This window comes from Moschus berezovskii, chromosome 23 (genome assembly GCF_049115385.1).
Source record: "Moschus berezovskii isolate FMDL1 chromosome 23, NW_MosBer_1.0, whole genome shotgun sequence".
Lineage (NCBI taxonomy): Eukaryota > Metazoa > Chordata > Mammalia > Artiodactyla > Moschidae > Moschus > Moschus berezovskii.
Genome location: NC_142482.1, coordinates 21,588,959 through 21,616,479, shown reverse-complemented (window position 1 = coordinate 21,616,479; position 27,521 = coordinate 21,588,959). Strand labels below are relative to the sequence as shown.

The following is a 27,521-nucleotide window of genomic DNA, read 5'->3' as shown; positions in this document are numbered from 1 at the left end:
ACAGTAGGATATCTCTGTCAGCTTAAGTTAGAACTGTTTCCACTTATTATCTGCTAAACTATTTTATTCATATAGTTACAATAATTTTTAAGTTTAAACTTAAAACAGAAATAAATATGATTGCTCTTAAATTTCCCAACTGGGTGGACTAAGCTTCAACAAGACATGCTCCATATGTCTCCAGATGCAAAGAAGGGGAAGTACTCATTTATCGTGGCCCTACATTAGCCAGTCACAAGGAGCAGCTCTGCTGACTGTTGTCTCCCCTCTCTCAGTCCACCTGGAAGGCCGCTGTGGTGGGAGGACGTTTGATTGCAGAGATGTGGGGTTCATCGTTGGTGAAGGAGAAGACCACGACATTCCAATCGGGATCGACAAAGCCCTGGAGAAAATGCAGCGTGAGGAACAATGTGTTTTACATCTTGGACCACGGTGAGCAGTGTCCCGGTTCAGTACACCGTGACTGACGTTATCTAAAGAGCAGGAATACACTTGCTTTTTCAATCAGTATTTTGCTATTTTCAGTGAAGTTAATGCCAAGAGTGGAAACAATTAATTAAATCAGGCTACAGTTAGGGTGAGTTAATGGGCCTTATAATATTACAGAGCTTTGTAAGCCTGTTCACTTGATTGATGTGTGTTCAGGATAGGACTGACAGGCGAGTTCTGCTTCTGTTTGTTTTGCCAGCCATGTTGCCAAGACAGGAAGCTCTTGCCCCTTCTCCGCTTTTCTCTGAGTTAGGCTGGAGGCGGTAAAACTGGGGGCTGGAAGTAGAAGCAACATTTGGATGATTTATTACCACTTGAATTTGTGCCACCTGTTCTTATACAGACTCCCTGAAAAAAGAGTGCTCTTCCTGGATCTAAAGGCAGCGGAGATGACTCATTTTTGCCTAAATTTTTCCCATCATAAGGATATCCATTAGCACTTCCAAGCTTAGAACTATCAGACGCTAACAGTCTCTCTTGTGAAAACATGTTTGGTATTATTTTTAGACCTAAAATTATACCATGGATCTAACCCTTCTGTCTTGAGAAATGGACCCTTGAGAGAAACCAGGGTGTTTTGATTCTATTTGTGTGAAAGTGCATCTGCTTATCTCGTGTCTTCTTTCTCCCTGGATCCTTGGGTTTCAGTCAGTAGGATTTTGAGTTACTGGGAATCCTGATGACCTGCACTTGCCAATAGGTATTCTTGTGCCTTTTGTACAGTTGTTTGCCTTGTGTAGCCTTAGTCCTAATCCAATGGCATATTTACCTTTGCCCTGACACTTGAGCCATAATTGTATTTCTCAAGTGATGTTCCAGTCATACCACTAATCCACTTGAAAAACCTTGCAAAATGCTCTACATCTCGAACCCTTTAGAGCCTTCACTGAGGCACCTTTTATTTAATACCTTCTTTTTCTCTGCCGTATTCCTTTCTGAACTAGTATATTCCAACCTTTGTGTTTTATTTGCATTTACTATGTAAATAGTAGCATGTATTTCACTCAGATGAATCTAGTTCTTCTATAAACTTATTTTTTAACTCAGGTGGGGCATAGACCCAGACAGGCCATCTCTTCCATATCTAAGTAATATCTAATTATTTTAAATCCAGCATCCCAAAGTTACATTAGTTCTAAGCTCATATAGAGAGAGTGGTATTTATGCACATATGTTTTCAGATTTAAGTTCCTTGCAGAGGAGTTCTGCATGTATTGTAAACATATAATATTGTATGAATCAGTTTATTACATTTCAGCCTAGCTAATAAGCCAGTTGTGGGAACAGATGTCTCAATTTTAATGGGCAGAGAGAAACCGGAATTACCCTTATATTTATTAATGCAGATGGTTCCTTGCAGGTTTAAATTGTTGTATGATTAGTAGTTTAAAAAAAAACAAAAAAAACCATGCAGCTTACCAGCTGTGTGTACTTGACTGAGTCTGTTTCCCTTTCTATAAAATGGGGATAACAGTATCTACCTCACAGAGTTGTGGAGGACTAAGTCAGAGAATGCAGGTAAGGAGTGTAGCAAAGTGCCTGACATACCCGGACCCTCAGCATATTGGCTGTTATTGCTGTCCTGATGACTCTCTCTCTCATTTGACTCTCAGACCACAAGGAAAAGGAAACCTTGTTTTAACATGTGGTAGATTTTTCAGGCATAAAAGTAGGCAACAAGATTTCATGAATTTCTAGGTCTAAAAGGTTTTTCATATGTTTTGTAAACAGCATGGTTAGAAAGGAACACGTTATTTCCTCTTTAAGATGTTGCTTAGTATGTTAAGGAGTCATGAAGTACATTGCCTATAACAGGAGACTGCCCACTCGTGCACCATGTAAGATCTGTGTACATAGAAAATCTGGGTGTGCAGGGAGCATGTGCAGTGAATTCGCTTGTCTTACCAGGTTCCCACTTAACAAACACACTGCAGCTGCGTGTGGTATAAATATGGCTATTGCAAGTATGTGTTTGGTGTTACTTAGTGTCACCTGTATTTCATTCTCCAGAAGATTTCCAGGGCATATGCCTTCTCTTTGATTCTCACAAGACTCCTTGACAGGATGTTTTCATAGTAAAGAATTCATAAAACACATCCAGAGAATCATTTTCTCACCTCTCATCAGGACAGTGTCTTTAATATTGTTTTAAATACGCTGACTGATTAACCTTTCTTGTTTGAGGTGAAGTATGGCTAGTTTTTCCTTCCAAGTAGTAAGCGTCTTTTAATTTCATGGCTGCAGTCAGCATCTGCAGTGATTTTGGAGCCCAAAAAAAATAAAGTCTGACACTGTTTCCACTGCTTTTCCATCTATTTCCCATGAAGTGATGGGACCAGATGCCATGATCTTTGTTTTCTGAATGCTGAGCTTCAAGCCAACCTTTTCACTCTCCTCTTTCACTTTCATCAAGAGGCCTTTGAGTTCCTCTTCACTTTCTGCCATAAGGGTAGTGTCATCTGCATATCTGAGGTTATTGATATTTCTCCCGGCAATCTTGTTTCCAGCTTGTGCTTCTTCCAGCCCAGCGTTCCTCATGATGTACTCTGCATATAAGTTAAATAAGCAGGGTGACAATATACAGCCTTGACGTACTCCTTTTCCTATTTGGAACCAGTCTGTTGTTCCATGTACAGTTCTGACTGTTGCTTCCTGACCTGCATACAGGTTTCTCAAGAGGCAGGTCAGGTGGTCTGGTATTCCCATCTCTTTCAGAATTTTCCACAGTTTATTGTGATCCACACAAAGGCTTTGACTGCAGCCATGAAATTAAAAGACGCTTATTCCTTGGAAGGAAAGTTATGACCAACCTTGATAGTGTATTAAAAAGCAGAGACATTACTTTGCCAACCAAGGTCCATCTAGTCAAGGCTATGGTTTTTCCCGTGGTCATGTATGGATGTGAGAGTTGGACTGTGAAGAAAGCTGATCGCCGAAGAATTGATGCTTTTGAACTGTGGTGTTGGAGAAGACTCTTGAGAGTCCCTTGGACTGCAAGGAGATCCAACCAGTCCATTCTAAAGGAGATCAATCCTGGGTGTTCATTGGAAGGACTGATGCTAAAGCTGAAACTGCAGTACTTTGGCCACCTCATGTGATGAGTTGACTCACTGGAAAAGACTCTGATGCTGGGAAAGGTTGGGGGCGGGAGGAGAAGGGGACGACAGAGAATGAGATGGCTGGATGGCATCACTGACTCTGTGGACATGAGTTTGAGTGAACTCCGGGAGTTGGTGATGGACAGGGAGGCCTGGCGTGCTGTGATTCATGGGGTCGCGGAGAGTCGGACACGACTGGGCAACTGAACTGAACTGATGGCTAGTTTTTACTTTTTTCTTCCTTGTCTTCTGTACGGCACCAACCCCAAACAAAAACAGGCTGCCAAGAGCCAGTGTATCTCATTATGAGGCAGTGTGGTTCAAAAACTAAACAATTTTCTTGGATCCACACAGTCTGAATTTAAATCCTGGCTCCACCACTGTCTCTGTGTAACTCTCAGGAAGCACTTCTGAGTCTTAGTTTCTTCATCTGTAAAAAGGGAACAATAGCATATAAGGTACAGGTGCTTCTTCTGTGCACAGAAGGGCTTAATGGTCATGAGCAATCAGTGTATCTCTGCTCTCCGCAGGCACCTGTCAGTTTAAGAACATTGATACTGGATTCCTTCTGTTACTGTAACCCAGCTTGTCTTTTGGTTAAGCCTGAAATTCCATTTGTAGTGGTCTTTCAGTTGGGCTCCCCGGGCAGCTCAGTGGTAAAGAATCCACCTGCCAGTGCAAGAGATAGTGGGGTCGATCCCTGAGTTGGAAGATCCTCTGGAGAAGGAAATAGCAACCCACTCCAGTATTCTTGTCTGGAGAATCCCATGGACAGAGGAGCCTGGTCGGCTACAATCTATGGGGTTGCAAAGAGTCGGACATGACTGAGAATGCATGTCTTTCAATCAGATGAATTTGTGGGTCCTTCCTCACCCAGCCTACTCCAGAGTAAATCAGACAAGTTTCTGTATAATTGGAAGTCAATTTAGATGCTCCCAAAACAGTTGCCTGGGATTATGTTCCATATACATCTTCACAGAATAGAGTGTGCAACTATGCTGTCAGTAAACATAATGCTCAGCAAGGACTCACCTGCCTACCTGCTTCCTAGCAGTTAAAGAATGTCTTTTATTTACCAGATGGCAGGAACAAAATAGGAGATATTGCAGTCTGAGAGTTCAAAGTAGAAAACTAGTCACCTCTTCCTACAATTGGCCACTGGTAATTATGTCTGCTTTTATTTCTTCACTGAAGATACCCTTTGCCCTGCTATTAAAAGTTTAAAACTGCCATACCCCATTCCTACCAGCTTTCAATCCATCTCTGTGCCTTTCTCTGGCTCCAGCTTCCACTGTCTTGTGTAACAGTAGAGGTATGTGAGTAAACATTTTCTTCCTGAAAAATTCAGGCAGGGAGGAAAGAAGTGGTGCAAACAGCAAGAGATGAGTGTTCCACTCCAGCCAGTCCTCTTACCCCAGAGAAAACTGAAGGTATTAATACATCAATCTGGTTTTGGCATCTTGCATCCCATAGCCTGAGTGTTTGAGTTATTAAGTTTTTTGCAGTGCCATTCCGTATATTAAAGAGAAGTTGGCTTGAAACACATGGGAGCAGAATTATTCCAGGGAACATTTTCCTATTATGCTGGGCATTGTTCTACATGCTGGGAAACCACTGAACCAGACAGACAAAGCTCCATCAGAATTTCCGTTCTCGTAGACGTGTGCTCCCTCGAATGCCTTGCATTTGTTAAAATCTTAAATGGTCTGAAAAAAACAAATTTCTATATCCTCAGTAATTGTATTCAGTAAGTTTTGGCTAAAAAAATGCAGTGTTTGGTAGTGTTACAGCCAGGGAGCTATGGGAATTCAGTGCAGGGTATTTCTCTTGATGAGGTGTTAGAGCTTGCTGACACTGGTTTTTTAAATTATCTAGTTTGTGTTTTCTGGTGTGCCTTCTAAAAGTTGTGAAGAAATACTGTGAGGATATATATCCTTTCTGTTGTGTGATCCTTTCCCCCCTTTTATCTGCCGGAAATGGCACTTCAGGAAGGGGCCAGCACTTTAAAGTTAAAAGCTCATTAAAACACGCCTCTTTCAAATAGCACTGGAACAGTTTCAGTGTCTGTCTTCTCTTGGTCCTGATGAAGCTTCAGCCCTGATGGTCAAATAGTAGCTGTTTTTTAAAAAAAGAACTAGATACAAAATCAAGCAGAGAAAAAGACAGTGACATTTACAATTATCTTAAGTAAGCTGTCCCAAGGAGTCCAGGTGTTGCATCACACAGGAATGTAAGGAAGAAGACTAAATGGAGCCCGACTTCTTAAAAAACCACAGCAGTGGTACTTGGCACTGTTATCTTCTGACCAACATCTGGTTTATCTTCAGGGTCTCTGATGTGTGTAGTTTGCAAATGAAAGCTCTAAGCTAATATGATGCCTCAAGATACTGAAGGAGGTGCCTGGAAGTAAACCAGTTCTTTAAAGTTGTTGTTTGTTTTTTTTTTTCTCTCTCCATTTCAGATACGGTTTTGGAGAGGCAGGGAAGCCTAAATTTGGCATTGAACCTAATGCTGAGCTTATATATGAAGTTACACTTAAGAGCTTCGAAAAGGTGAGAAAATACCAACTTCTCTGAAATCATGACAGATTTTTCTTCTCCATCCACTTCTTGTAAATTAGTATCTTACATTACCAGATGGTGTAGATAGATGGTATTTGTTTGTATGTCATGCTTTCCATGACCAAGTTTGTCCCCTGTCTCTGATGCTGTTCTTAAAGCACAGGACAACTGATACAGCACAGCTGATACGCAACCAAGGAGCTCAGTGTTCTTATTTTGTTCCTATGTGTCAGCCTTTTTTTTATTATTATTAACTTTTTTGGGTAGAAGCCAAGACTTGTTCCCTTATTTGTTCCTAGACTTGTTCGTTTTGTACTTTTTTTCCTGGGTTGAAGACAAAAAGGTTCATGTTCTTGCCAAGCAGCTCCTTGGGGGAGTGGGGTGCAGTTTTCCAGGGCTGAACGGATTGTACCCTTCAGAGGAGTTGCGAAGAGGCCGTCAGTGTGGCTCCAAGTTATTATCCAAAATACAAGGCTTCGTGGGCCACCAGGCTCTGTGACAAGGGACACAAGGAACAAATCTGTTAACCCTAGACCTTTTCTTTTCATACCTGTCCAAGTAGAAAAAAGTGTTGGCCTCAGGATCCAGAAATGGCACGCCTCCTTGAGCATACTTCCATCTCAGATCCACCTCTGGAGGCTCCTGGCAGCAGCTTCCCTGGACAAACAAAACATTTGCGTGAGCTGGGTACACTGTCACATCTAGCTATGTCCCTGCCCCACCAAAGTCTCCCTTCCCTGAGAGCCTTGGGAGTGCATTTTGTAGACATTTTTCATCCCCTCCAGCACTACCTCCATGTTCCTTACTTTAAGCTTTGGACTAGAAACATGACCATTTTTGTTATTAGACACAGAAAGGAAATCACTGTCCTGAGGGCCTCTTAATGTTGGGCTGAGAAAGGGGAGGACAGCTTTGGGATCCCCTCCTAACGGTGATGTTCCTAATCATAACACAAACACATGCTCCCTGCACAGCTATTGCTTGTTGTCACATAATGTCTTCTGAAGTCCTGATCCTCCAAAGTTGTCTCCATGGCACAAAGTAGTTTTAAATAGGGGAAGAAAAGATCTTTTGCACATGGTTATTTAGCCCTTTGGCTTTCTTGTTTCCATTTCAGTAAAGTAACCCCCACCGCTTCCCATCGTGGCCCTGTGGCCCTGGCCCACTGAGGCGCCCTCTCACTCCTGAGTAGTACACCACAGCAAGCCTGTGCTGTCACGGCCCCAAGGGCACATTCTAGGCTGCACTGCTGTTAGTTATATTTGAAACCACGTGATCAATCCACGAAGATACAACAGTCCAACATAGGAGCACCTGAATATATAAGGCAGCTGTTAATAGACATAAAAGGAGAAATTGACAGTAACACAATCATAGTGGGGGACTTTAACACCCCACTTACATCAGTGAACAGATCATCCAGACAGAAAAATCAGTAAGAAAACACAGGCCTTAAATGACATATGACAGACAATTAAGATGGACTTAATTGATATTTATAGAGCAGTCCATCCAGAAGCATCAGAATACACACTCTTTTCAAGTGCACCTGGAACTTTCTCTAGGACAGGTCACATGCTGGGCCACAGAGCAAGCCTTGGTAAATTTAAGAAAACTGAAATTGTATCAAGCATCTTTTCTGACCACAGTGCTATGAGATTATACTTGAAACCATATGACAGTGTGTGATGTTGTTGGTAGCAACATGATTTAATTTTCTGTTTTGTAATATTAAGAACAGATTTATAATCCATAAAGACTGAACCCAATATTAAAAAAATGCAAAGAGCCTTTGTTACTAGAGTTTTAAATAATAAATTGTCAGGAATCTACATAGGGTTGCCAGAAAGACTAGTAACTCATTTATCACTTTAAAGGTGACACCAGGAATATAACACTCTTTTGAAATAAAGAATTTTATATTTAGCCACTGAAGCTTCATAATTCTTATCAGTTGACAATGGTCCCCTAAAGGACCTCTCAGATTGTTCTGTTGACTTTTATGATCCAGCTGTTCTTAATAAAAGTGCAGTTGTCCCTGGACTCATATCTGTAATGCCGGAAAGTAATGATACACACAAAATTAGCAGGTGATCATGAAAGCGTTGTTCATGTCTTTGCATCACCTCCATCGTCCCAATTATGTTTTCCTTCTGCAAGTTGCTACAGTTTGGAGGCTTCAGGTCTGTTCGTTTCACAGTGAATAGACAGTTACATGACCTGGAATTTTTTAAACTGTGACTTGCCTGCAGTAGTGTTCCCATGTTAGAGTTAAAAAATGAATCTTGAGAGAAACAACTTCCCAAAATTGTAATAACAGGATAGCAGCAGAATGAGAAGAAAAGAGGCTCCAGCTTTCATTGCGTGGCCTCACCGCATAATTCTAAGGGTGCACTCTTTAACAGTGCTCAACAGTTCATGTTCCTGACAGTGTTACCGCCCAGGCCTCCCTCTTGAGCAGTGTGGGTCAAGCTACACCTTTGTTCTCATGGAGCGTGAGTTCTAGCCTACCAGTGCATTGGCAAGGGCACACAGTTTTAAAAGCCACTGTGTTTTGAGGTGTGGGTATTTTGTAGAAGTAGCTATAGTTTTTTCTTAAGGACATCAGCTGATGCTTTTCCTTCTCGGTTCATCTAACCATTGTCACGCATTTATACAACAGGCCAAAGAATCCTGGGAGATGGATACCAAAGAAAAACTGGAGCAGGCTGCCATTGTCAAAGAGAAGGGGACTGTGTACTTCAAGGTATGTTGAGTCTTTGTACATACTTTCCATCTCAAAGAATTTACTCAAGTATCAGTGAATTGTGCTGATATCCCCTACCCTGAATTCTGTCAGTACCCTTCAGGATAAGAATAAGCCTGAATTTTTACAAGTCTGTCATTTTCAGTATAAGAAATGATAAGACAGAATCAATTAATGTGACACAGAATACAAATGCCTCTTTTATACATTCTAATCTAGACTGTAACCATAACAATCAGACCAGGTCTGGCTTTCCCACTCACCATGTATCAGTCAAGGCCTAAAGCACTGTGCTTGGTACATAGGGGGCCGTCACCAAGTGTTTGTGCAACAAAACAAAGAATGAATAGAATAATAGTTAGCAAATAGAATTCAAAGGGATACGTTTCATATCATTTTCCCTTTTCACTGTTTTGGGGAAGTCTCTTAGGTACATGATAAAAGAAAAGTTCATGCACAGATTTTGAAAGGAACTGAACCCAATATAAAAAGTGCAAAGAGCATTTGTTACTAGATTTTTAAATAATAAAGTTAAATTGTTAGGAATCAACATAGAGTTGCCAGAAAGGCTAGTAACTCTCATTATGCACTTTAACAGTGACACCATGAATGTAACACCATCTGTCACTTTACCCGCTTAAATGAGTTGAGTGGGTACGAATCATAACTTAAAACATTTCTTACTATGGGTATAGATAATATATATTTATTCATAACTCATATATACTGGATTCCCTGGTGGCTCAGAGGTAAAGAATTTGTCTACAATGCAGGAGACATGGATTCTGTCCCTTTGTTGGAAATATTTTCTGGAGAAGGAAATGGCAACCCACTCCAGTATTCTTGCCTGGAAAGTCCCCATGGACAGAGGAGCCTGGTGGGCTACAGTCCATGGGGTCGCACAGAGTCAGACACAACTTAGTGACTAAATGACAATCTCAACTCAGTGTAATAAAACAGCTTAGCTGTTCAGAAACTCTAATTGGTTGCTGATGACTCAGTGTTGCAAAGCCACGTATCATATAGCTGTGTCCTGAATATATACAGAGAGATGGCCAGAATTTGTAATCAGCAGCAGAAATCACTGCTAAAGTAGCTATACAATTATTTAACTTCGTTGTGTCTTAGTATCATAACCACAATAGTGATTTGTGTATTTCATAATGTTATGAACCCTTTTAAAATTACTGATGTTTAGATAAAACCTGAATCACACATATGGAACATTATTTTTACATGCAATTTGATAAACAAAATCTTTCAAAACATTAGTCTATTGGGGGAAAATTAATGAAAAGATTCAGAACCACTGACCTAAGACTTTTTCTCCCAGAATGTCTCTGAACATTTTGCACTAAAAACTTCCCTGTTGGTACATATATACAATGGAGTATTACTCAGCCATTAAAAAGAATGCATTTGAATCAGTTCTAATGAGGTGGATGAAACTGGAGCCTATTATACAGAGTGAAGTAAGACAGAAAGAAACGCACCAATATAGTATACTAACACATATATATGGAATTTAGAAAGATGGAAATATAACCCTGTATACGAGACAGCAAAAGAGACACAGTGTATCGAACAGTCTTTGGGACTTTGTGGGAGAGGGTGAGGGTGGGATGATTTGAGAGAATGACACTGAAACATGTATGTTGTCATATGTGAAACGAATCAGCAGTTCAGGGTCAATGCATGTTACAGGATACTCGGGGCTGGTGTGCGGGGATGACCCAGAGGGAGGATAAAGGGAGGAGGGAGGTGAGAGGAGGGTTCAGGAGGGGGAACTCATGTACACCTGGGGCGAATTCATGTCAATGTATGGCAAAACCAACCAATATAATATTGTAAAATAAAAAAAAATAAATCAAAAAAATAAAAACTTCCCTGGAGGTACCTTCACATTTATAGGTAAAAGATCCCAGTGGCAATCCTAGTTTTAGCTGTACGACTTTAGAAATGGTAGGTGGGTTCCTATACACATTCCCTTTTCAGATGTCAGGGCAAGTTTCAGTCTGCCGAGCAGCCTTCCTGGGCCTTGACTTTTCAGGGTGTGTGACTTGGTGCCTTATGCACAAGCACGGGGTCCTGGTGTGGCGGCTAGAGCAGAGATGGGGGACAGTCATGCCACCCACACATTGAGCCCTATTCTTAGTGACCTGTCAGCTTGGTTTACACCTAAGTGGTTAAGTCTTTGCTCTTAGTAGGGTAGAATTGTAAAAAGCTTTTAAATGGAAGTGATCTTGGTGTTTAGAGTATAAACTCCTCATATGAACTTCTGAACACTAAAGAGAGGTAGGAGAGGACTGTCTTCATTTGGCTCTGAAAATAATTATTAAGCACATGTAACATGACCAACCTAGATAGCATATTAAAAAGCAGAGACATTACTTTGCCAACCAAGGTCCGTCTAGTCAAGGCTATGGTTTTTCCAGTGGTCATGTATGGATGTGAGAGTTGGACTGTGAAGAAAGCTGATCGCCGAAGAATTGATGCTTTTGAACTGTGGTGCTGGAGAAGACTCTTGAGAATCCCTTGGACTTCAAGGAGATCCAACCAGTCCATTCTAGAGGAGATCAGTCCTGTGTGTTCATTGGAAGGACTGATGCTAAAGCTGAAACTCCAATACTTTGGCCACCTCATGTGAAGAGTTGACTCACTGGAAAAGACTCTGATGCTGGGAGGGATTGGGGGTGGGAGGAGACGGGGACGACAGAGAATGAGATGGCTGGATGGCATCACCGACTCGATGGACATGAGTTTGAGTGAACTCCAGGAGTTGGTGATGGACAGGGAGGCCTGGCGTGTTGTGATTCATGGGGTCACAAAGAGTTGGACACGACTGAGTGACTGAACTGAACATGACGTTGCACCCGGCACTGTGCAAGTCAGTTAGACAGACATGATTTGTGCCCTCATAGCTGACAGCATTCTGTGAGACAAGAGCGTTAACTGTCACACCTGGTCAGTGTTTCTCTCTTCTGACTTGGAGGCAGAGTGATAAGACGGCTGAGGACACTTCTTACCAAGAACTTCTTGCGCCCCCTTGTGCTCTTTGGGGATAAAGCATTCTTAAAGCACCTGATTGAAGGGTCGTCTTTCAGCCACAGGACCCTTTGCAGACACACCAGGTTTTGCTGTGTTTTGACCACCATTACTGAACCAGGAAGCCAGTGCTCTGATTCAGAAACAAGTTGTCCATGACTCTTGGATTTTAGGTTAAGAAAAACTCAAAACCCTCTTTTGCTCTAAAAGAGTGAAGTAAAGAAGACGTCTCAACCTCGGCACAGTTGGCATTTGGGGCTGTAACGTTAATTCTGTTTGGTGGGAGGATCTGTGTATTTAGCAGTAGCCCTGGCCCCTATGCACTAGATGCCAGTGGTACGTACATATTCTCCAGTTGTGACAACTAAGGAACATCTCTGAACATTGCCAGATGGTCACCTGGGGACAGAATCACCTGAGTAGAGAACTCCAGTTTTAGTCCATCAGAAGCAGAAATAACACAAAGATCTTTGCTCATTTTAAGTTGAGATATAAAAAGTATATATACTATATATGAAAGGACTATCAAGAAAGTAAAATGCTCTTTAAGTGTAAAGAACATCTACGTAAAGTCTCATACTTTGGGGGTTTTTATTTTCTTTCAGAAACTATAGCCTCTGCCATTCTGACAGTCAGAACCTACTGAAGTGAGTGGGTCTGCTCTTTGTCCTCCCTGGCTCTTTCCCTGCTCTATGACAATATATTAGATAGAAAGGTAATTAGAGGAGGATGAGAAGAGGGGAAGAAGAAACTAGACGTAAGAGGGAAAATGCCTGCCCTTCTCACTGAATCTAAACAAAAGGACACATATCTCCATTTTGCTGCCAATGATTGAAAAACTCGATTCCATAGTTATATTCCTTTGACCTTAATATTTACTTAGCAAACCATCATCAAGAGCCACCTCGTGTTAAACCTGAATATTCCAGAAGGGATAGGGCATGCTTCCTGTCCCCAAAAGCTCATAATCCAGCAAGAGAAAAGACAATGACAGAAAATGCCAGCCCCTGAAACTGGTAAGGACTTTAATCTTGAGTAGTGGAGCCTAACGCTATGACAAACTACAAGGACAGCCAGCCCCCAACTTACACCTGTGTGAAAGCTTTGAATTTGGGTTTGCCTCTTCCCAGACTGGTGATGTCATCAGCAGTGAGCACAGCTCCCAGCCATGGGATCACGGGGCTGAACAACCGACACAGTGGTTCTGGACCCATACACCTTTCTGGTTTTCACTTTCAGGACAGTATTCAATGAATATCTCATGTAATTTAACACTGTATTATAAAATAGGCTTTGTGTTAGATGATTTTGCCCAACTGTAGGCTAGATCACACTGAAGGTAGGTCAGGCTAGCTGTTCAGTAGGTGAGGTATATGAAATGCATTTCAGTTTCCCTGGGGCGTACTGGGAGGTGACCCCTTGTAAGCTGAGGAAGACTATACCTTCAGATCCAGGCCCTTCTCTTGGAACTGTGTCTATCCATCCTCATCACCGGAAACTGACATCAGGGCTTCCTTTCTACAGTAATAGAACATATATATCATTCATGTGAATTAATTATACAGTTTTTATTCATAGTTGTTACTGAGCGAAAATATGATTAAGAGAAAAGTCTCATGTAGTCAGGTGACTAACACCTGTGTGATTTTTGTTTTATAGTTAGGTATGCTGGACAGCTGTTCATCGTGTATAAGATCAGTGGTTAGCAGACCACAGCCTATTTCTGTAGGCAGGGCTCTCCTGGGACTCAGCCACACCCCTTTGTTTACATATTGTCTGTCACTGCTTTAGTAGCCAGACAGAGCTGCAGCAGACACTGTTTGGTCTGCAAAGCCTAAGGTATTATCTGCCCCTTTATAGGAAAAGTTTGTCAACCCTTGGTTTAGCTAACAAACACCTGCTGGGTTTGGGACTAGCACTTACCAGAATATAGCATCCACTGTCCAGGACTGATCATCAGGAGAAAAGGGGAAAGTAATTTCCCTTCAGGTAAACTAGTGATATAGTCTGTGGCTACTCACAGGCCTTATGAAAGTTTGGTAAATACTGACACCGAAGAATGTAACTCAAAAGCCTTGATGCCCGTGTGCTGAAAAGGATGAACTTGTAAATGCTGGCAAACAGCATCACGGTGCCCGCCCTGCAGCAGCTCAGAGGTCACTGGGGTTGAGAAGGAACAGGGAGAGGTATCTGGAGAGCAGGACACTGTTGCACACCCTGCCTGGGATGAGGTGGTGGTTTCCTTCTGAGGATCTGCTTCGTTCTGGGAGGGCTGAGCTTACGCTCCCTTTGAACTCGCTCCAGAGCCAGTACAGCAAGTAATTACTAGCTTTTCTCTCTTAGGGAGGCAAGTACATGCAGGCGGTGATTCAGTATGGGAAGATAGTGTCCTGGTTAGAGATGGAATATGGCTTATCAGAAAAGGAATCAAAAGCTTCTGAGTCGTTTCTGCTCGCTGCCTTCCTGAACCTGGCCATGTGCTACCTGAAGCTCAGAGAATACACCAAAGCCGTGGAGTGCTGCGACAAGGTAAAGTGTCCGCGTGTGGGATGAATGTTACATAGTCAGGATCTTTTTCCCTGTCTTCATGCTTAGTCATCTTCCACTTCCTCTCAGCCAGGGTTTGGGTTTTTCATTTTGTTTTGTTTGGGATTATTTATTTCTCAGTAAGAACTGGGAAATTCAGAAAGTTGTTTTTTTTTACTACAGTCATACTTTCCTAATGCCTAGACTGTTTATAATACATTATGAATTAAAAGTTTTGATAAAATTAAGCAATATTTACCCATGACCTTAAGTCTATGGCATTTGGTACCAGGTTACACAATTTTATAAAAACAGATTTAACTTATTAAGCCTTTTAGGTCTTTAAGAATAGGCTGTGATTGTTCATCCCGGGATATATACAAGTCACTTTTTTATTGTATTTATTCAGTGCCTAGGATTACACATAAATAATTTGCAAGACCTACAAAGCATCAACACCCTTCCTTACATCTGTATTGTTAACATAGTAAGCAGTACCTAAGTACTGAAAGACCGGTAGAAGTACCGCGCATGTATGAGTCTGTTCTTTTCTATACTAATGATGCTACTGTGTGAGGTATTAGGTCCCAGAGTGAACAGTGTACATTTTACTATGGGTACAAGCTAGTAACTGGATGTATCTTAAAGATAGACAAAGGGAACAAGAAAAGCAAGCAACTGTTTCAGGCCTTCTTTGTAAGATTAGTTTTAAAATTTTGAGTTTTGTGGATCAGTATGTTATATGAAATATATAACATGATATATTAAATATATTAAATGGTATTTTGCCTAAGAGAATAATGTTACTATTACATTTTTAAACCTTTGTTGTTCTTTCTTATAGAAGTAGTATAAAGTCATTCAATAGTCAGACGTTACAGAAACATCTAAGAACCTGAGTCCATTCATAAAATTCCCACTGACCCTCTCCCAAGACCATGGTCATTCACTTGACACACACATCCCTCTTGTCTTCCTGTCTCCATGAGTAGGGTAACACGTGTGTGCTTTTTAATGAGGATGTGTAGGTTTACAGTGTCTAAAGTAAGGACGTCTCTCCATATCTCATCAGTGCGGCATATCCTTTGTGAAGTCTGTGTAGCGTCCAGTGTAGTATCTTAGCAGTTTATTTAACTGCCCATTTCGGTAGATTTCCAGGGTTCTGATACTACAAATGATATAGTGTCTCTCTGCACATTTATGGGATTATTTATCTAGGATAAAATCCCTAGAAGTCGAAATACTGGGTCAAAAGACATTCTGCCAATATATTTAAATATGTTTAAATTTTAATACTTTATGTATTATTGAATATTATCAGTGATTCCTCAGTATTATTGACAACAGAAAATTCTTATTTTCATTTTTAGTTCTTGGTTACTAAGTTGCACATCTTTTCATTACCTGTATTGAAGTAACTACTATTTCTTCTCTGAATTGCTTGTTTACATCCTAAGATTATAAAAAAAAAAAATAACCATTTGGCACTTAAACCTACTTCAACTAGGTTTGCTTTTTTAAAAAATAATAACCCTATTATATTTTTATGGGGGGTTGCATGTAAATATATTTGGTTTAGAATTTATTTTTGTGTTTATGAGGTAAGAATCTGAATCTTATTGTCTACATAGAATCTCTGTTTTCTACATGGATAGTCACTGTTTTAGCCCCACTTATTGAAGTTAATCCTTTTCCTACATGATGTACGTTACCATTATTGTGATTATTAAACCTTTTTTATATACATACACGTGACTCTGTTTCCAGATGCTATGCTCCACTTGCCTGTTTTTCATGGGGTGCTCACAGCTGTTTTGGTTTCAGGAGTTCAATAGTGTATCTTTCTTTCTGGTAGGTCAAGTCCCCTCGTTATTTTTGTGTTCACAAAACTTTTCCCAGCCAGTCTTAGGCATTTACTTCTTCCACTGGCGTTTAAAATGAACTTCTTAAAGCCCTCCTCCCAAGCCCCCTTGGGATATTTATAGAAATTGCGTTAAAAAAAGAAATGAATTTTATTATTTTGACCAGTAGTATATAATTGCCTTGAGCCTGGTCTTTTCTAATTCCCTTGGCCAGAGACTTTTCTCTCCAAATTCCCACAAGGTACATGCATCCTTTCTAAAATATAGCCCATCTGTCCCCAGGCCCTTGGACTGGACAGTGCCAATGAGAAGGGCTTGTACAGGCGGGGTGAAGCCCAGCTGCTCATGAATGAGTTCGAGTCAGCCAAGGGCGACTTTGAGAAAGTGTTGGAAGTAAACCCCCAGAATAAGGCTGCGAGACTGCAGATCTCCATGTGCCAGAAGAAGGCCAAGGAGCACAACGAGCGGGACCGCAGGATCTATGCCAACATGTTCAAGAAGTTTGCAGAGCAGGACGCGAAGGTACGTGCAGAACCCACCCACCTTCAGGTGCGGGGAGGACCGCAGGATCTATGCCAACATGTTCAAGAAGTTTGCGGAGCAGGACGCAAAGGTACGTGAAGAGCCCACCCACCTTCAGGTGGGGGGAGGCCGGAAGGACCGCGCCTCTGACTTCTGTCCTAAGGAGGTTCTCGTGGGACACAGGCCCAGGAAGACAACCTGAGAGGCCATGAGGAGGGAAGAGGACTTCAGAGCCAATCGAGGCTGCTTTGGATCCAGAGGACGAGCCGGGAGGGTGCGCGGTCTGTTCACCAGAGGCACAGTCGTGAGGTCCCGGCACGTCCATGCAAGAGAAGAGGGGAATTAATTCCCTAGAAGTGCACTAAGGCTTTTATTATTATTTTAAAACCCAATCACAACACTTGCTTGTTGAAACTTTGGAGCTTCCTAGGAAATAAGCTCTGAGGGGGAAGCCCCCACCCCATGCCCTTTACTTTGAGGCCTGAGAGCCAACCTAGCAACCCAAGAGGAGCAGTCAGCCCCCTGGACCGCTCAGGTGTATTCTGGTCCTCACTGACCATCTACTCAGACTCTCGGGCACGTGGACTTGACGGTCAAAGCTATCCCTGGGGCAGGCTGGTCACTTTAACCACAGAAAAGGGAAAGCTCCCAGGCTGACTGTGGCAGCAGCGCTGGGACTGACCAGCCGTGAATCCCAATACAGTCGTGCTCATGCCCTCTTGTGTTAGACCTGACCGTCTAGAGGAGCCAGGAAGCAACTGGACATTTCTTTTTTCCTCTAACCCTCTTGATTCCTTGTTTGTTCCTTAGGAAGAGGCCAGTAAAGCAATGAGCAAGAAGACTTTAGAAGGGGTCACCAACGAAAAAGAAATAGGAAGTCCGTCGATGGACGAGCAGAAAGCTGAAGGGCACGTATGACACCACGCCATGGAGGGAAGAGTCCTAAGTACTCGGCCCCTCCTCCATGGGCTTTCACCCAACTCAGGACTAAACAGTGTTTAATGTAAAGTTTGTTATAGTCTATGTGATTCTGGAAGCAAACAGCAAAACCAGTAGCTTCCCAAAAAACCACCACCCTGCTGCTGCCCAGAGGTCTCATCGAGGGGGTGGCGTGGGACCACTCCAGGTGGAACAGAGCAGCGCTTGTCAGTGTGGAGAGTGAGCCAGCACCTTAAGTCCAGTTCATTTCAGTTGATGTCAACTTGCAATATCCAATTCTGGGTCCCTTGAGATCATTCTAACAAGTGGGGGCTGTCTGTTAGGTTTTACATTTGATTGAACTTTAGTAGCACTGCAGAAATCAATGCTTGATGAGTTTCTTCTTTCCTATAGTTGGGCAGGGGAGAGTTGGGGGTGGGGGAGGCTTTGTTTTTCAAATGATTGAAGTGCTCTGAATGCAAGCTGTTGCATTTTTAACGAACAGAACCCACTGTAGAGGGGCCAGGTCCCCCTCAGGTCCACAGCAGCATCACACAATTGAAAGCCAGAACCTCAGAGGCGTCTCGCTTGCTGACTTTGCCACCTTAGTCAAGCAACCCCCCTGGGAGAGCGGTTTCTGCCTCACAGCCTGTCCCCAGAGGGGGAACCCTGTCATTCCTAAAACACTCTTCCATGATAGTGAGCAGGAGGAGGTTCTGGATTAGCTTTCCCCTCTTTGGATGAAGTTCTGAGACGCTGAAATGTGAAGAGAGCAGTCAGAATTGTGCTTTTTCTTCCCTTCTCTGTCAGGAAAGGATGTTGAATCCAGTAATGCCTGCTCATTGCTACCGTTCAGTTTCTTACTTCCATTCTAACCTCTCTTACCAAGAATTTCAGACTTGTTCTTATATCTTTGACGTGGAGTGAGTTTTTATTTAACCTATCTATCTAGGATCCTTGAAGCATTTTTTTGTTGTTGTCTTTTTTAAATTCCTGTCTCATAAACACATGTATATTGATATATGGAAGTATATTTACACTCCTCTTTTTTTTTTTTTTTTACTTTTTACTACTAAGTAGCTTAATTTTTAAAATCAAAATCTGTGAGGTTGAAAACATAAATCATTGCTCTTCTACATTAACCGTTTTCCTTGCAGGTTTGACATGCAGTAGCTTTCTTTTCCTGCACTGATAGCTGCTTTGTTCTGGTATGAGTTGTGGAAAAGAGTTGAAAACAGCTTCCCATGCAGGAACATCTAGCCTAAAATTTCCAGTACTTGGGCATTGAATTAGGGCAAGTCTTAAATACATACATGTAGTTGAATTTTAGTCCTTACGGGTAAGCGAGATTAAGCATGGCTTTCTAGGCCCACAGCCTAAGAAATAAGAAACACTCATAGGAATGCATTTGGCAACCCAGAAAAACATTGGTTTCAACCTGGAACATCTACCTTTTTAAATCCTAAAAAGCACTGGCAATTATATTTTAGATTCTTTTTTATTTTTATGGTGGTTTTAACAAAACACTTTTATTCTTGGGTTAGGACCCATGTTAAATCATAAAGTCATTTCCTTTTTATACCAGTTTTTGTCTCTGTGGAACAAATGGAATTGAGTTTCTCCTTTAATGATAACTAAAATCCTTTTTAATTTCTCATGTACACATTTGTCTTTTTTCATGAGGTATTTCTTTAGAAAGCCCCAGTCTCACCTAGAGAATATAAAGCAAAAGTTGATTTTGCTTATCTGCTTAACTGTCTAGTATTTGTAGCTCTGTTGACTAGAGCATGACTCCAATGAGGCCAAGATTGAAATTAGATTCTAAAAAGGCCAGTTAGATTTTTGCAGGTAACAAGTAAAATAGTATCCCCAAAACTAGATTCTCTTAGCCCACTGTCTCCCTAGTGTATGTTATGGGTCATGGGAACAGAAAAGAAAGTGTGTAGAGGGGAGAGAGGGGAAGGGTGGGCAGGTGGTTCAGAGGAAACTTTTACAAGGTGCCCATCGCCACTCAAGACAAAGAAACTTCATGTATTCTTGTATCAAATTCAGTAATTTTAAACAATTTGTCTAGAAATCAACTGTCTCGTAGACTGCATTTGGAGTGGTGAGACAGATGAATTATGGCAAATAGGTTTTTAAAACTATTCAGATGCCCTTTTTTGGTGTTCCTTAAATAAATTCAGAAAATGTGATTTCCCATATTCTTGTTGTTGTGTTGTTTTAATCGCTAAGTTGTGTCTGACTCTTGTGACCCCATGGGCTGTAATCCACCAGACTTCTCTGTCCATAGGATTCTGCAGGCAAGAATACTGGAGTAGGCTGCCATTTTCTTCTCTAGGGGATCTTCCTGACCCAAGGAGTGAACCTGCTTCTCCTGCATTGGCAGGCAGACTCTTTACCACTGAACCACCTGGGAAGCACCCCACCCCAACCATTATTCTTGGTTTTGCTCAAATAGTCTTCAAGGAAAAGGTTGTTTTGGTTTGGAAACTACTTTGGGGGCCCAGCTGTAAAAATGAAACCTCAGAAAATTGACAAGAGACAACACTGTCCTGCTCCTTGCTCTAAGACACAACTTGAGATCAGCATTGGGGTACAGGCAATGGAATTATGCATCTTTGTTCAAATTAACCAAATAATCAGAAAAAGAAGAGGATTCTGTGTTTTCATTAACCAGTAGACATTCCACCATTTTCATTGTAAGGTAGGGTCGGTTTAGGAAGGGAAGAGGTTTACTTGTGCCCTTTAATAAATATGTAAAATATAAATAAGCATGTGTCAGGCGCTGTTGTTCGTTAAACAAGTATTTCCTCGTAAGTAGCATTTTTCTTGGATATTCACACAGTGTGAAGGCCTAAAGAGCTGATGTCACATACATTGTGAACCCTTATTCATAGTGCGAAACAAACCAGATATTAGATCCTCACTAGAATCTGCCTGCAGCAGTAAAAGGCAAAAGGTTTTCCTCTGCACCCTGCTCATATTGAGCAAACACTTCAGTATCTTTGTTTGGAAGGACCCCCACCTTATAATCAAGGGCAAGTAGTGGAATCTTCAGTGATCTGCCAGGCATTGACATGGGTAAGGTTGGTACGAGTTGCTAAGAACAGTGCATAGGACAAGCTGCCCTGCAGCCACAGGCTTAAACGGGTCATAACTACTGGGTGCATCCTATGCATCAGACATTTAAACCCCCTTCACACTTCCACATGTAAAAGTATGTAGCTGCTTCACTGTTGCCATCTTCTGAATTGCACAGAAGATTGTGTGGTCCTTACTGAAGCTATAAGGAAGGAATTCTGGGATATGTATTTCAAACCTGGCTATTTGACACGTTATAAATATTCCCCAAGTGTCTAAGCCTTTCCTGAGGCATTAAATATTTCTGTCCTGGGTCTACTTGGATGATGTGCTTTCTTAAATAACTTTAAAGCCAAAAATCATAATGCCTATAACAACAAGTTAGCTACTTAAAAGTTTGACCAAGGAGATAAGGCAGGAAGAACAAGTAGCTAATCATTAGTATTTGGCAGTGCAGTGACTAACTCCATTTACTCTACTGATTTGATATCTGCTTACAACCATGTTTCCACAGTGAGAACTTCTGATCTTTTCAGTGTAAAAACATGAACCCACCTATATACCCTTGCCCTCTACAGATACCAAAGTCTTCCTAAAGGTGACACCAGCCTAAACACAGTAAACTCGACCCTCCGCTGAGACATCAAGGAACTCATACATTCCTTTATTCATCCCCATCTTAGCATCTAGCACACTATACCCAAACTAGTACTCAGTAGATACTCAGCAAATTGGCTTCCTCCCCTTCACATCTCTTACTTCAGTGGCCCTTCATTCCTATTACTTGCCTTGAAATGTGGAGGCCAGAACCACATGGTTTTCTAGCAGTCCCTGCAACCTGATCTTGGTCTTTGAGGTTCTGGGAACCAGCCAACAACTTGACTCAGGGTGGATCTGCAGAATGATCTATGGTCTTCAGGCCACAGTGATCTTAAATCTATTTCCACTCACACTGGTAGATCAAATGTGAAGTGAAGGAGGATTCTGGGAAGATCAAAGAATAGGAAGCACCAGGAATCTCCCACCGAGACAACAGCTACAGTGGCAGAATCTGTCCGATATAACTATTTTGGAATTTTGGAGTTTATGAAAACCTTACAACTTCCAGGCTGGATGGTAAATTGTAGGCAGTTTTTGTTCATTTCAGCGACCACAATAGAAGCTACCCATCCACTATAACCAGCAACACGGCAGGCAGCTCTGCAAGTTTTCTGACACAGCTTGTGGGCAAAAAGGACTCTGTTCCCTGGATATTAAGGATCTGTGCCCTGAGTGGGATTTCTGCTTGATTACTGAGATGCAAAGAGGTGGGCAGCCATTGTCTCATCTCGCCCCCATCAATGTAAGCCTCTGGCTCAAAAGTCCAGCAGTGTTTTGTCCCCTACCTTTCACGTTTTGCATCTTCCCCTCCCTTTTAGGAGCCAAACATTAAAAACTAGAACATTCAAAAACAACTACCTATATGGGAAAAATGAGAAAGACCACATGTGCCCAGGGAAAGGCTCACTAAGACCTGAAGACATTATGTTTATACCTCAGACTGACTCTCAATACAAAGACAGCCTACAATAATCATAAAAACTCAAAACCCTGAGGATGAAGAAGAATCTGATTTCCAGAGTTAATGCCACGTTACTACATTAAAATGGCCAGTGTTCAACAACAACAAAAAATTGGAAGACACAAACAGGAGGCCCATTCAAAGGAAAAAATAATTCAACAGAATCTTCCCTTGAAAAAGACATGACAGATACACAACCAAAATTTTAAACAACTGTCTTAAAGATGCTCGAAGAACTAAAGGTAGATATGGAGAAAGTCAGGAAAACAATGTGTAAACAAAATGGGACAATCAAGAGATTTTTAAAAACATAAAGAGAAGCCAAAAAGAAGTTCTGGAGCTGAAAAGCACAACAACTGCAATGAAAAATTCCCTAGATGTAGTATTCCAAGGCAGATTTGAGCAGGCAGAAGAAAAAACTAATAAACATTAAGATAGGATGGTGGAAATTATTCAGACTGAAGAACAAAAAGAAAAAAAGTGACAAAAATAAACAGAGCCTGAAGGACCTGTGGGACACCATTGAGTAGGTATGAGAGTCCAGAAAAAGAAAGGGGCAGAAAAGTATTAGAAGACATAATGGCTGAAAGTTCCTAATTTTAATGAAACACACAAATGTAAACATCCCAATAGCTCAACAAATTCCAAGTAAGATTAATTCAAAGAAACCAAAACCAACACATTATAATCATACTTTCAAAAGGATATACAATCAATCTTGAGAGAAGCAAGTCAGCACCCCTATAAATTTGCTTCCAGGGGGTGGTGTACTCCTGGGCCCCACAAGGACATCTCCTACACTGCGAACTATAAACAGCTTACCTAACACACACAAATAACCACAGAGAATTAAGCAAAATGAGGCAACAAAGGAATATGTTCCAAATGAAGGAACAAGACAAAAGCACAGGAGTGCAACTAAGTGAAGTGGAGATAAGCTATCCAGTGAGTTCAAAGTAATGATCATAAAGATGCTCAGCATACCTGGGAGAAGAAAGGACCAGCACAGGGTTGGATCCTCGGTGAAGAAACTAGATCCCACATGCCACAACTAAGAGCTGATGAAGCTATTTTTTTTTTTAATCAGTGGAATTTCATAGAACTAGAATAAATAAATCTAAAATTTGTATGGAAACAGAAAAGATCCTAAATCATTGCAGCATTATTTACAGCTGCCAAAATATGAAAGCAGTGTGTCAATCAATGAATGACTGGATAGATACACATGTGTGGAACACTTTATAAGCCATAAAAAAGAATGAAATCTTGCCACTTGTAACAATATAGATGGGCCTAGAGATATTATTCCAAGTGAAATAAGTCAGACAAATACTGTAGTTTTATTTACATATGGAATCTAGAAAACAAAACAGATGAACAAATAGAATAGAGTCACAGAAACAGCAACAAAAAGGTGCTTGCCAGAGGGGAGGGAGTGTGGGATGAGTGAAAGGGGTAAGAGAAATTAAGGTACAAACTTCCAGTTTCAAAACAAATGAGTCATAGGGATGAAATGTATGGTGTGGGGAATATAGTCAATAATACTGTATCTTTGTATGGCACACAGTGGCTAGATTTATAGTGATCATTTTGTAATGCACAGGAATATCTAATCACTATGTTGTAATGTTGTAGGTCAAATATACTTCAAAAAAACAAAAAAATTAGAGACAAGAAGTCAGTGGGCCAGTGTATTCAAAGTGCTCAAATCAAAAGGTCAATCAAAAGTCCTCTACCTAGCAAAACTGCCTTTCAAAAGTGAGGGAGAAGTTAAGATGTTCTCAGATAAACAAAAGCTGAGGGAATTTGTTACCACTAAGACCTGCTCAACGGAGACCTCCAAGGTGAAATGAAAGGACCCAAGACAGTACTTCAAAGGCATATTGAGAAATTAAAATTTCAGTAACAGTAAATACATGGGTAATAATAAAAGTAATGTTATAAAAATGATTTGTAACTGTCCTTAGTTTTCTATACGACTTAAGAAACTAACATATCTAAAGAAAAAACAATTATTAATGTAAAGTTTATATTACTGTAACTTTAGTTTGTAACTCCAAATCTTGTTTTCTATATAATGTAGGAAACTAATACATTTGAAAGAATGATTACTTATGTATTGGGCACAGTGTGTGAAGATGTAATTTTAATGACATCAACAACTGAAATGATTGGGGATGGAGCTGTAAAGGACCAGTTTTGTATATTATGAACCTACTATAAATTCAAATAGAATGTTATAAGTTTATGTTAAATATAATCTCTGTGATAACTGAAAAAATAACTATAGATTATACAAAGAAGAAAATAAAAAGGAATTTCAACATTTCACTAAAAAACATCAGCTAAACACAAAAGATTGCAGCCATGAAATTGAAAGACACTTACTCCTTGGAAGGAAATTTATGACCAACCTTGATAGTATACTAAAAAGTAGAGACATTACTTTGCCAACCAAGGTCCATCTAGTCAAGGCTGTGGTTTTTCCCGTGGTCACGTATGGATGTGAGAGTTGGACTGTGAAGAAAGCTGATCGCCGAAGAATTGATGCTTTTGAACTGTGGTGTTGGAGAAGACTCTTGAGAGTCCCTTGGACTGCAAGGAGATCCAGCCAGTCCATTCTAAAGGAGATCAATCATGGGTGTTCACTGGAAGGACTGATGCTAAAGCTGAAACTCCAATACTTTGGCCACCTCTTGCAATGAGTTGACTCACTGGAAAAGACTCTGATGCTGGGAAAGGTTGGGGGCGGGAGGAGAAGGGGACGACAGAGAATGAGATGGCTGGATGGCATCACTGACTCTGTGGACATGAGTTTGAGTGAACTCTGGGAGTTGGTGATGGACAGGGAGGCCTGGCGTGCTGTGATTCATGGGGTCACGGAGAGTCGGACACGACTGAGCGACTGAACTGAACTGAAACACAAAAGAAGAAATGTAGCAACTGAGGCACAAAAAGCCTATGGAACATATAGAAGACAAGTATAATAACAGATGTCTCTTCCTATCAGTAATTATTCTAAATATAAATGGATTCAACTCTCCATTCAACAGAGAGATGGGCAGAATGGATGAATACACATGGTCCAAGTATATGCTTCCTACAAGAAATTCACCTGAAATCCAAAAACACAAACAGGTTGAAAGTGAAATTTAAAAAATATATTCCATGCAAATTGTAGCCAAAATAGGTCAGAAGTGGCTGTACTAACATCAGACAAAACAAACATTAAACCAAGAAAGGTTACAAGTCAAAGAAGAACATTATATATAAATAAATTGATGGGGAAAAAATGGAAACAGTGGCATATTTTATTTTCTTGGGCTCCAAAATCATTGTGGATGGTGGCTGCAGCCACAAAATTAAAAGACACTTGCTCCATGGAAGGAAATCTATGACAAACTTAGTGTATTGAAAAAGCAGAGACATCACTTTCCCAACAAAGTCCCGTTTAGTCAAAACTATAGTTTTTCCAGTAGTCACGTACAGATGTGAGAGTTGGACCATTAAGGTTGAGTGCCGAAGAATTGATGCTTTCTCTTGAGAGTACCTTGGACAGCAAGGAGATCAAACCAGTCAATCCTAAAGGAAATCAACCCTGAATATTCATTGGAAGGACTGATGCTCTAGCTCCAATACTTTGGCTACCTGATGTGAAGAGCTGATTCACTGGAAAAAAAAAAAAAAACAAACCTGATACTGGGAAAGATGGAGGGCAGAAGAAGAGGGCAACAGAGGACAATATGGTTGAATGGCATCATTGACTCAATGGACATGAGCTTGAGCAAGCTCCTGGAGATAGTGAAGGACAGGGAAGCCTGGCATGCTGCAGTCCATGAGGTCAGAGTCAGACATGACTTAGTGACTGAATAACAACAAAAATATATTAATAATATATCAGTATGGCAAGAAAATTTAACAGTTAAAATGTTTAAGCACCTAATGACCAACCATGAAAATATATGAAGCAAAAATGGACAGCACTGAAGGGAGAAAGAGACATTTCTACAGAAACAGTTGGAGACATCAGTACCCAGACAGAAGATAATTAAGGAAACAGAGGACTAGATCTAACAGATACATACAGAACACCACCCAACAATAACATGATATGCATTCTTCTCACGTGCACACAGGGCATTCTCCAAGATAGACCACATGTTAGGCCACAACAGATTTTAAAAGATGAATGTCTTGCAAGACCACAATAAGATGAAGTTAGAAACAATAACAAAAAAACTGGAAAGAACACAACATTTTGGAAATTAATATACTTTAAAAAATAGATCAAAAAATAAATCACAGGAGATACTAGAAATAGAGATAAATGAAAATAAAAACACATCATACAAACTTAAGAGACACAGTAAAAGTGAGACTAAGTAAGGGGGGAAATAATTTTGTGTGTGTGTGCTGCACCATTTAGCTTGTGAAATCTTAGTTTCCTGACCAGGGACTGAACCCAGGTCCTTGGCAGTGAAAATTCCAAGTCCTAATCACTGGCCCACCAAGGAATCTTAAAGGGAAATTTTTTAGCTATAAACATTTACACTAAAAAAAAAGATCTCAAGTCAACAACCTAACTTTATAATTTAAGTAACCAGAGAAAGAACAAACTAAACCCAAAACTAGCGGAAGAAAGGAAATAATAAAGATGACAGTAGGTACAAATGAAAGGGAGAATAGAAAAAGAATGCAGAAAATACATGAAATCAAAAGTTAGTTCTTTGAAAAGATCAAGAACTGAAAAAACTTTAGCTAGATAGACAAAAAAGAGAAGACTCAAGTTACTAAAATCAGAAATTAAGGGGGAGAGATTACAACCGATTTTATGGAAATAAGAAACCACTGTGAACAATTATGAGCTTCCCTGGTGGCTCAGGCAGTAAAGAATCCACCTGCAATTCAGGAGATGTGAGTTAGATCCCTAAATTGGGAAGAGTCCCTGGAGAAGGAAATGTCTACCCACTCCAGTATTCTTGCCTGGAGAATTCCATGGACAGAGGAGCCTGGCAGGCTGCAGTCCATCAGGTCATAAAGAGTTGGACATGACTGAGCAACTAACACACACATGAACAATTATATTACAGCAGAATTGGACAACCTAGA

The 27,521-nt window shown here is 40.8% G+C and overlaps 1 protein-coding gene and 1 long non-coding RNA gene across 14 annotated transcripts in view; one reads left to right on the top strand and one right to left on the bottom strand.

Annotated features, from left to right (window-relative positions):
• Window positions 1–19,971, top strand: part of FKBP5 (FKBP prolyl isomerase 5) — a 115,173-nt gene extending 95,202 nt beyond the window's left edge. For 11 of the 13 annotated variants that reach the window (XM_055407226.2, XM_055407239.2, XM_055407227.2 and 8 more), the window contains 6 exons: window positions 276–432; window positions 6,049–6,139; window positions 8,811–8,894; window positions 14,283–14,468; window positions 16,610–16,940; window positions 17,033–19,971. In XM_055407226.2, the coding sequence (XP_055263201.2) occupies window positions 276–432; window positions 6,049–6,139; window positions 8,811–8,894; window positions 14,283–14,468; window positions 16,610–16,940; window positions 17,033–17,061 (878 nt within the window). In that variant the 3' untranslated portion in view covers window positions 17,062–19,971. The remainder of the gene's footprint in view (window positions 1–275; window positions 433–6,048; window positions 6,140–8,810; window positions 8,895–14,282; window positions 14,469–16,609; window positions 16,941–17,032) is intronic. The other 2 variants (XM_055407237.2, XM_055407238.2) reach the window with 2 other exon arrangements.
• On the bottom strand, window positions 246–17,005 carry LOC129543865 (uncharacterized). The gene is made up of 4 exons (XR_008683349.2): window positions 16,871–17,005; window positions 13,382–13,457; window positions 6,699–6,805; window positions 246–382 (listed from the first exon to the last, which is right to left on the bottom strand). It is a non-coding gene; the product is annotated as an uncharacterized LOC129543865 (long non-coding RNA).
• Window positions 19,972–27,521: the final 7,550 nt, after the last annotated feature.